General features: G+C 37.2%; 2 protein-coding genes across 2 annotated transcripts; both read left to right on the top strand.

The window, feature by feature from the left end:
• Nucleotides 1–408: 408 nt before the first annotated feature.
• On the top strand, nt 409–627 carry LOC117135340 (probable serine/threonine-protein kinase cdc7). Its single transcript, XM_033295539.1, has one exon. The coding sequence runs from the start codon at nt 409–411 to the stop codon at nt 625–627; it is 219 nt and encodes a 72-aa protein (XP_033151430.1).
• Nucleotides 628–9,274: 8,647 nt separating this feature from the next.
• LOC117150368 lies at nt 9,275–9,589 on the top strand. The gene has a single exon (XM_033317230.1). The coding sequence runs from the start codon at nt 9,345–9,347 to the stop codon at nt 9,531–9,533; it is 189 nt and encodes a 62-aa protein (XP_033173121.1). The 5' UTR covers nt 9,275–9,344; the 3' UTR covers nt 9,534–9,589.
• The last annotated feature ends 1,638 nt before the right edge of the window (nt 9,590–11,227 follow it).

The following is an 11,227-nucleotide window of genomic DNA, read 5'->3' as shown; positions in this document are numbered from 1 at the left end:
GTCCTTGGTAGAATGGGGAAACCCCAAAGAGAAGCTGTGAAAATGTGGCAAGGAAATGGGAGGGATGGTAAGGCAGCGACTGCCAAAACTGATTTCAATCGCACACATGTGTTGCCTTTTCTTCGAAATCCCACCTTACAGCAACCTCCTTTCGCCACATTTTGCCTCCTTCGAGGAAAACAAACTTTTGTTTCAAAATTTTGTACATAAATTCAATTAGTAAGCAATGCCACAAAAGTAAATATTGGACTCAAATACGGGGGATACAAGGAGATGGTCCTGCGAGCCTACAATTCGGGACACGTGAGGCAATGGCTGCTCCTGTGGCAACCGAAAACCGTTTGAAATTCTCACGCATTGCGCCAAAAGCGTTTAAGCTTTGAAACCGTATTTGATTGCACCTGACACATGTCATGTGTAACTAAGGAGTCGCCACCAACCAGCAATAGCAATGGCAAAAGCAATAGCAATAGCAATAGCAGCTACAACAATAACAGCAACAGCAAAAGTGGTTCCTGCCACACACAAGCAACAAAAACAACAACAACGGTAAGAGACCGGAATGGAGGGGAAATCACCTGGAGAGCAACAAGCGGAAACTGCGGTCTGATGAATATCCCGCAGTGAAATGCACTGAAATTGTCTCCCAAAATGGGTGAAAATTAAATGCATCTGAGGGTGAGAGAGTTTTGCAGTGAGTGCGCTATTAATTCAATTAATTGCGGACTATAAGCGTTTAATGATTGCACAAATTACAGGAATAAGATTAGAAATTATAAGCTACTACGACACACTTGATGCTAACGAGGAAGATCAGTCAATACAAAATAGTAGGTTAGTAAAGTCAAATAAAGCCATTGATAAATTTTTATTTAGCATAACAAAAATCAATATATATCGTTGAATTTAGAAGTTCTTTCTTCTTAATGCAATCAATTGAACTAAAATTCAACCGTTTTGTATTTAAAGTCCCCCAAAGCCTATTGAAAACATTTATTTTTCCAGCTGAATTTACAATCCTTTCTTAGCTTAACCCACACCGAGGCAATCGAAATTGCCAGCCATGTAATACGCAATTGTTAACTGAATTTTGGGGCAAATGGCAAAATGGCATAGAGCCCGAAACAGAAACTAAGACAACTTCAAGTGTCCTTAGCTGCAAGAACAATGTCCTGCCAGTCTATGCAAATGCAATGGTTGCTGTTTCAGCAACGAAATAAGACCAGAAACAAGAGCTGAGTTTACTCTATCGAGTCAACAATGAATTGAATGCCGGTCTGGCGGCTTCGAAATGAGCATCAGTCGTGGGCAGGACAATGGCAGGACACTGTTGATACAAGTGTCCAGGCAAATGTAATTTAAAAGAAAATTAATTAAGTGTTCTCCTGCAGGCAAAAGTAAAAAATAGACGAGAAATTGGTGAAAGCAGGCTTGCCTCTGGGTCCATTCTTATTCCGTCGGTGCATTTCTAATTACTCTGCTGCAGGATTGAGAAAGTGCTCATTTTGTGGCAACCTTTCGGTAATTTGCATGATTATAGCCGGAGCAGAAAAGGCAGCACTTATGTATACCCGTCGTCTATTCTATAGTCCCTCCTCGTTTGTCTCAATAAGGCAGTGCGTCAACTTTCATTTGTCATTGTGGGTGCGTTGCTGCAGCCGAGCAAACAAAATGCATTACCGCAGACACGAGGACACCGAAGACAGGAGCGAAAGGACAAGGACTCGACACAGTTCCTTAGTAGCTGACCCGAAAAAAATCAACCCTTACGGGGTGGCAAAGGGGCACTACTACTGATGCCAACACACCCACGCAACACACCGAGGAAAATAGCCACCGTTAAAAAGAATATCATATTTATTAACATCATGATTTTCAACTTGTTTTCCATATTACATTTGTAAATACAAGAATGATACTTATTTGAAAAAGGATTTTATGTTAATCTATTTAATAATTAGTTTTAGTTGGTTGTACAGTTAGTTAAATATCTTCAAGTTGAAATAAAAAAAATTAATTGATATTTTTGTATTCGTGTAATTGCGTTATATTTTAAAAGAGAAGAACAAAAGAATTCAACTTATAATCTAATTTTAAAAATAATTCTTTCCTTATTTAACTTAACAATGCTCTTCACAAATACAGTTTTTTCTTTCAGTATGCAGCTACTACTACTGCAGCCCGACTGCCTTCTATGCGAAATCCATTAGCAACTAAAGTGAAATTCATTGTTGCAAAAGTACATGTTGAAATAAATTGAGTTGTGGCAGCATCAACAGCAAAAGCAGCAGCAGTCGAGACGGCAACAAAACTCAGTTTCTATCTCCTCTCCATCTTCTGCTGTTCACACTGCACCTGTTACGCACACAGAGAGACAGACAGGACGAAGGATGCAAGGATGTGGCCGAAGAGCAAACTTGTTTGTCTTTCGCTTGTGGCACGTTGCGTATGCGCAACATTTCAATGCAATTTATTAGCAATTTTTCCTCCACTTCCCAGCCAGGGCAGAAGACCAAAAATATTTTCATTGGATACCAAACATTGTTTTATATTTAATACAATATCAGAGTCATGTGCAAAATTTTAATTTCGTAACAGTTTTGTAAACCGAAAAGCAAATAAAAGAGTACAAGTTTTATGCTCGAAAAGGTTGCGCTATTTTCATTTTTATCACAACTATTTTCATTGTTAATCCGAACTGTTATTTTAATTAGAGAATATATTTAAATAAATTGTGTAATTTATAAAATTAAATATTACAAAACATTTCGTAGAAAAATGTTTTCTATTTTTGCCTTTATATCTACATTTTTCGAAAATTTGGGAACTCAAAATGTGTTGGCACTTTCAGTTATTTTTCTCCACTTTTCCCAACGATGTAGCGCTCTGCATTACAAGTTGGACAAGTCCCCGGAAAATGTTATGTAATTGCCTATACGACACGTGTGCCATGCAGCATGCCGCTTGCAACGTGCAACGTCATTAGCCATAAAAGTTCAATTCATTTTGCGGCGACAAGTTGCAAGTCCCAAACACACACGCAAAAATTATTTTGTTGGTCAGACTAAGCCCGAAAGAACCGACCAAATAAAAATGGGACAGAAATTTTATTTTAATTTGCCAGGACATGGGCAGCCTACTTCATTGCGGCGGTAGATAGGTGGCTGAAACGAGGGGAGGGACAAAGTGAGAAGGGGAAGAGGATTAACATGCACTCTAGAGTTGACCACGTGAGCGAAGACTCCCGACATAAAATAATACTCGTGATTGTGATTAATGTTTCCAATATTTTCAGTTTTATAAAGTAAATAAACATGAATGCTTTTTCAATTACTCTTGGATTTTTTGTACAATAGTTAATGCCACATGCTCATCTCTGATACGAAAAATACATGCCCAAGCCAAAGCACTTTAGTGGAACCCAAAATTGTGTCATCTTTTGGTTTTGCGCACACAAATTTCGGTTTCCGCTCCATTCGTGTCATTTCCCGCCTCCCTCCGCCCTTTTATCACCGACTCCATGTATGTATCCCTTCTCCGTCCAGTAAATGTGTCCTGTTCAACTGGGCCTAAACAATTTGTGGCTAATTACACGGCATGGCCATCAATTGCGACCAGATACAGAGATACAGAGTGCAGTAACAATGCCACTTGTTATTCCTGTCCAGCCTGTTGGCCCAAACAAAAAAACATGTCTAAAAGTTATTTTATAATTAAAAAAAAATATCATTGAAAAATGTTCTTTTGTGCATTCAATTTGTTTGAACCTTGCTATTTAAATGGCATACAAATTAAACAATTTTCCACTACAAAGTTGCACTTGCTAAAAATACAATTTAATTTTCCTTTTTTCCGAAAAAGTTATAGTCTTTTGCCCCAGGTATTCGTGTTGCCCACCGGCATAAATTTATGTCTGCAATTAAGTCAACCGCATGCAGTTTTTCTTCCATCTTGTCTTGCACTTCAGTGAAGTGAAGTAGCAAAGTTTAATCAGACGGATGGGGAAAAGTTTTGGATACAAAATAAAAGAAGTGCAGGATGAAAAGTCACTTGAAAGGTCTTCCTGATAAAATTATAAAATAAGATAAAATAATTAAGATAAAAGATTAAATAAATAATTAAGATAAAGATTAAAAAGATTAAGATTAAGATTAAATAATTATAAGATAAAATTAATTTGTGAACACGTTCAAGCATTTATTTTTATCTGCACAAAAATGAAAATGTTATTAAGATTTGTTCGTTAAAAAGCCTTTTCAAAATGCTGAACCTAGGCTTGATTTTAATGAAGAGCGAAGAAAGTGCCTATAATATCTAGCTTGTACGAAATAATTGGGATTTCACTTAGCGTAACCCTTAAATTTCTTGTAGCTTTGTCTTACATTTTTTATTTTCTACATAAGAAACATTTTAAATCATTTTTGAGATATCGGGTAAAATTTTTATTCTAAATATGTATTATAGGTTGGACAGATAACTTAGTTAAACGAATGTTTGCCCTGCACTTGATAAAGATTGCTCATACGCCATGTATGACGTGGGACATTTTTAATCAAACCTTATCGACGTGACACGGCTTCGTTGGAACTTGCGCTCTTGGCTGGCTATTATTTTTTTAGGTACCTTTTAATGTCTGCCCTTTTGTGGCTTGTAATAAAATCAGCACGAAATTGCCAAATTATTTAGATTTGGCATCAAAAAAGGCGAGCCCTGGGTGCAGCCATATTGTCGAATGAGCAATAAAAAGTGTCTTTTATGACCCATATGACAGACGCACTTTTCGGTTGCGCCATAGATATTTGCATAACTCAGGTGGGCGATTGGCGGGAAACGGGAATTTTAGTCGCAGATCAGGCGAACCTGGTTTTATAAATTGCTTTTTTATTGAAATAAACAAAAGCCTGAAGACAACTTAAAGCCAGTATGTTCACCTTAAATTTTGAGCAGAAGCGAACATACTTTTCTGGAGATTACATGCCGATTTTCCACATTTTCATATATGCGCAGTACATATGTATGTATCTAAGCTGACATAAATTTTGGGGAGAATGGAATTATATTTTGTTACGCTGTCTTGAGACGTCGCCAAAGAAGTTTGCCGCATTCAGGTGCTTGTTGATAAATAAATATGACAACAAAATGTTTGCACAAGATAAATGTGTAAGCAAGCTGACAACAAGCTAAGGTAAAAAGGCATGGAAGGTGCGTTTCATATGCGTAGGGCTAAAGAAGCTAAACAATAGCAATACAATTTACGTAAATTGTATTATTATAGTTACATTTCTTGGAAGCACTGCACGTTAGTTAGATAAATATTTGATCATTTTTAAGTGACCATTACATGCATTTATGGCTATGGGCTACATTTTATCCAAGCAAAGAAGGCAAAACACTCGAAATCGCATTCTAAACTTGGCATATTTGCATACAGAAGCAACTGCACTTTGCTCCCTGACACCAAAGCATAAACAACGAGCTCGCCGTGGGGCAGGTAAAAAACCGAACCACTGCTGCATGAGTGCAATCCATATTTGGTATTACTTCTTATTTTACATGCATGTGTACATAATTATAATGCAGCCGCAATACAAGATGTCTAAGTACGTGCAAAACCCGCACAAATTCCGATATTCCAGGGCCATTGCTTAAAAGGAATTGTTAAAAACGTTTGATACCTAAAATTGAATAATATATGTTTGAATAATTTAAATGATATTTAGAGAGCCTGACTTCCGCTAACTTATTAGCTCTACATGCAGTTCAAAATTGTATTTTGCAGAAAAAGAATGCAAACATTCGGTGCTCGATGGGAGGCGCAATCACCAGGGTATTATGTTCGAAACAACAATCAACTGCAATCAAAATAGAAAAGCCGCACAATTTTCCAGGCATGCGGCACATGATGCAACATTTCCATAATTGTCCCTCTGACCCAACAGCACGTTTTTCATCTCGCTTCGCATTGTTGTTGTAGATGTTTTACATGCCAAATTATGCAAAAGTACAATTCACCATACATATTCAAATATTTTCGCCGAGTTCCACAAAATACACACGGACACTGATCCTACAGTGTTCGCCCTCCCAATCGCATCGATTTGGAATATTTGAATTTTGGAATTTGCCTGTCAAAGTCCCAATAATGACATGTCACGCTGTGTTTTATTTTTTGCCCTATCTCTCGATTTATTTGTGCTGTTATTGTGTGGAATTTTCACTGGTTTTCAGTTTTATGCTGATTTGCATGGGGCGCAAGGTCAACGATGTTGCACGCAGCTGATGCGTATTTCATGGGAATTAAGTTTGATTTGATAAAGGTCATGTTTCCTGTGTGCCAGCGTCTGTGTTTATTCGTGATGATCTGATAACGGAATTTGCAATTATGACAAAACGTAAATGGTTTAAAGTGCTTTTTGAGTGATGGAAATGGGGAAAGTGTCGGCGGGAAAATCGGATAAATTGATTGGTCTGTTTTGGCATTGATAGATTTGCCGACATGTGTTTTTGTTCACCATTTAACTTGGTTGAATGCCTAATGCACTTATTTTGAATGGTATTATGGCAGTGTTTCAGAAACGAATACCATTTTTGAAGTGTTTGTTATGTGTATAGTATCAATTAATTATCAATAAATTAATTAATGGGATTGTTGTATCTCAAATGTAAAATTTAAATCGATGGAACAACGTTTATACTTAAATAAATTTGTATTTGCTTTCAAGGGTATCTACTTATAAATTGGTTCTCCCAACAAAAGCGAGTTAGACTTTGAAATTATACTAGGCAATCAGAAAACGTATCTTTATGGGCTTGCCAAATCGCATCCTTGTATTTCTGACCTCATCTCAAACTGCAAGCTTTCAGTTTGATTCCTGGTTATTATTCAGCAAATAATCAGACAGTCAAACAGTTGGCATATGTAGAACAGTTTTGGGTGCCCAACCGCACGGTATCACCTGGTCAACCGATTTCAACGACAATTCATTCAAATGTCGACCATTCTGATGGGCCTTCGGTTCCTGGGCTTTTGTCCGGGATCCTATATGCCGGATCTCCTATTCGCTTTGGCTGGCCGAAAGACCATTAAAGCTATTTTTTCTGCCCATTCAGCATTCAATAGAAATTTACATCACGTCGAAAATTTTTACATACGCATGTGTGTATATGTCCTGTGCTAAAAGGACATTTTGTGATGGCCAGAACGATGGGACTGGGATGGGGGATGTGGTTATGTGGTGGCGAAAGTCGCGTTGAGCATACTAACACTTTTTTGTATGTTTGCTTAGCTTAGGTTTTTACCTGGCAAAAAAGCAGCAGGGGTTGGGCATCGGATTGTGGCAGCCTCGAAGTAACAATAATAAAAGCCGGGCGGAGGGAAACAAAATTGATGCTCCCTGCTACAGTATGTACACACATATATGGCAGGAAACTATATTGCCACATAGGCAATTTCATTGTGCGATATACATATATTCTGGCAGATATGTTAGGGACCCTGAGCAAATTGGTTTACCCGGCTTACCCTTTTCACACAACTTTAGTTGAACTCCCCCACTACACATTTGAAAATAAAATGTAGTTTAAGAAGCTAGTTTACTTATAATATATGGAATATGTGAAGAAATAATAATAAGTCAATTACAAAGGTTTTTTGAATGTAATTTTCGTAATTCGTAGCTTACTTTTAAACATAAAAACTTCCAAGACCTTGCCCCTTTTAGTTAAATTTCTAATTAAATGTTGCAATGCAGCTTAACATATACACTTTCACTCAAACTTTGTACTTAAATTTGGTAGCTTACTTTTAAACATAAAAACTTCCAAGACCTTGCCCCTTTTAGTTAAATTTCTAATTAAATGTTGCAATGCAGTTTAACATATACACTTTCACTCAAACTTTGTACTTCAATTTTGTTGCCTTCCAGGTAAAAGAGGAAAAAGGGGGCGTGGACCTTGAGAGAGTTGCACAATTTGCTAATTACCGCAATCAAAGTTTTCTTGTTGGGCAGCCAAAACAGCTTCAAAAGCACAAAACTGATAAATTATAAATTAAAGGGAATCTCAGGAAAGTTGGCTCTTTCCCTATCTTTAGTTTACACAGCGAACTGTTGTAAGTATTCCCTCGTTTTTTTTATGCTTGGATTCGAGTGCATAATTTACGAGTTGAGCTCGCTGCCAATATTTCAATTACTCTACGGCATTTCGAGCAGTCTTCCTTCTTGCCTCCCCATCCCAGAAGCAATTTCAATTGAGCTTAGTGCTTACTCGGAGTACTCTTTTCGGTAGGCGGTTTTGTCTCAGGGCGAAATTAGTGGCCAAAACTGCGGCAGATTACAGGCCAGGCCAAGAGCGAACTTCAAACAATTATTTGGCCAGCTGGGCTGGGAAGCTGGCTTTTAATTTGCTTAGCCCCTGCCCATGAATAATGCAATACGAGAAAGAAACGAGACCGAGAAGAATTTTTGTATAATTGCAGGGCGCACAAAATTTCGCTTAGAATCTCCTCGGGCCACATAATTGCTGAGTGGAAATGGGCGGCAGAAAGTTAAATGTAAATTAAATATTTCCCTCGTCTTTTCTTTAGCAAAACGCAAGTTTTATTCGGCTCTTAAGTCAAATATTCACCTGCTACAGGAAGGCAGGTGAATTAAAATGAAAAGAATGGACTACAGGTGAAATCTTTTTTACAAAGAATTTGCGGTGTCCTGCGAATACAATGGTAACTAAAATAATTATTTTAGGAAGCTCTTTTATAATTTCCCAAAATATCATGTTAGCTCGATTTTTGTGGTTTTTTATGAAAACAATTTAAGTATATTTAACAGATCGTTTTTATTTCCAGTGCGCATAATAAACCCCATTTCAACTGCTATTTGGAGGCACGATTGCATCGATTAATTATGGCTGTCATCGTGTAAATTGTGCTAAATTATTATTATCAATGTTGTTGGCCTGACGACAAACATTCAATATCGCGAATGTGTCGATGTCGACGGACACCCAGGATACAGATACACAGGACGACCCGTTGAAGCGTAGCGACCAAATTGCAATTGTGATATTGACAATAATGCAATCAAATAATCAATCAATTAATGTCTGCTTGAATTAATGTCGAATATTTTGTGCTATCGTCAATGCCATCATTAGCACTAAATTCAATTACGTTGCAGGCATATCCTGTTGCCCTCCATGATGATTCATCATTGTTAGCGTACTTTTTCGATGAGGCACGGCGTACTCGAATCCTAATCCCAGGAGCCTGTGGCCCACACATTACTCTCGGCCTTTTGGAAACACTTCAAAATTTGTGGCTCCAATTTGGGGTGCCGGAAAAATATTCCATGGCTGGATCACCTGGCGTCAAGGATAAACTGAATCTGATTGTTGGCGGGGACATTTGCGAGGTATACCGGGATGGCTTCAATTGCGGATCCTTTGGCTTCTGGTGCGGACTCGTCGGATTGGCCGTTTTCCTAATTTTTCTCGCCTACTTTCATATAAATCGGGAGCGAATAGATCCGACGCCATAATCCCCCTAAATGTGGACAGCTCTACATAAATGTGTCATAAATAAACAGTAATTTTAATAAAATATATAAATCTTTTGATTTTGTTAAAAAACCCCTTTTAATACATTAAAGATTAAAGTTGGACCTAAAAAAAGTCGTGTAATGCATTGATGAGCGTGCTATATATTCTTTATGAGCTGTCCTTCAAATACAAAGCTCTTTGAGTTGTCTCTCAAATGAAATCCCTTAATTCCGTCAATCCAAATTGATATTTTTATTCATCAAGCTCGATTTTCATGAAATTCATCCTTAAATCGTTGTTAAAAATGCATGTGCATATTTTTCTGTCGCCTCTTATTACCATGCACCTACATATTTATCACCGCTTGATGGACCCAAAACGGATGCTATGTAAATTTTCACTCGGTCGATACATTTGACAGAGCTCATATACAGGCTCGTATATAAAATGCCTCAACTTCGTTTGATTTATGCATCATTCACGCGCAATTTATCGTAAAAATTACGAAAAAGGTCAGCGCAAAAAGATGGAAATTCACGTTTTTCGAATCTACGGACAAAGTGCACTGGCGTTGAAAGTCACCGGGGTCATTTATTGGGTAGTTTATAATGCAGTAAAACATAACTGATTTCCAATGTTGTTTACTCAACTTACAAACATTTTGATTTACGTGAGTGCGGCACAGATATGTATTGATATAGTACATATATACATATATATATATATATATATATATATATTCACGTATATCAATAACATCACCAGCAACAACATTCAACAACCAACAATAATAAAGAGGCTGACGGGAAGGCAAGCGTAAGCCGAATCGTGTTTATATATTTACCTCCCTTTGTCAACGTGCAAGTGTATTTGATTATGGCAAACAAATACAGCACGGACCAAAATTAAAGTAGTTGTTATAAAATTATAACAATTAAATTATAATATTATTGTATAATTATAATTTAATTAGAATTAGAATTAGAAGATGCGCTTTGACCATCAATTTATTTATAAATTGTAATTATTTTAGTGACTCCACTTAATTACAGTTTTAAAATCCCATTAGTAATCTAATGTTTTATTTTTGTGACCTGATTTGCTAACTCAACGTATTTACACATTTCATGCACAACTGTACGGAGGTTAATGCGTATGCTGCGGAGTGGGAAAAGCGAAGTCAAGGTAGCGATGCATAAACAAATATTTGCATATGTCACACGCACAAAGCCAAAGAGTGGGTGGTGGTGGGTGGAAATTCAGGGGATGTTCAGGGCATATTGAGTGATGCCCGCCAGAAATGACATATTGCACCGAAGCGTTTGAGTTAAAATGCCACTCGTTTGTTAAGTGATCAACAAATTGCATTTAGATACATATCAATTGTTAATCGATATGAAACAGTAATGAAAATGTTTCAATAAACTCTGTTAAAGAATTAAATTTTTCCTGTGTATATTGCAAGTTATATTGCAAGTTGATCCACCTTTCCATTCTCTTAGTTCGTGTATCCTTTTCTTTGGTTATTTACCTTGCACTTTTAGTGCACCTACCACCATTCATCGATTGGCCATATTTCTTGTTATTTTATTGCTCCTTTTTGCCTCGTGCGTTTCATCTTTCATACGCACTCGATATTCAGGCAATCCACTGAAAGTGCCATCATCATTCGTTCCATATGCAAAAGCCAAAT

Source organism: Drosophila mauritiana, chromosome 2L (genome assembly GCF_004382145.1).
Source record: "Drosophila mauritiana strain mau12 chromosome 2L, ASM438214v1, whole genome shotgun sequence".
Classification (NCBI taxonomy): Eukaryota; Metazoa; Arthropoda; class Insecta; order Diptera; family Drosophilidae; genus Drosophila; species Drosophila mauritiana.
This window is presented reverse-complemented; position numbering and strand designations above follow the sequence as displayed.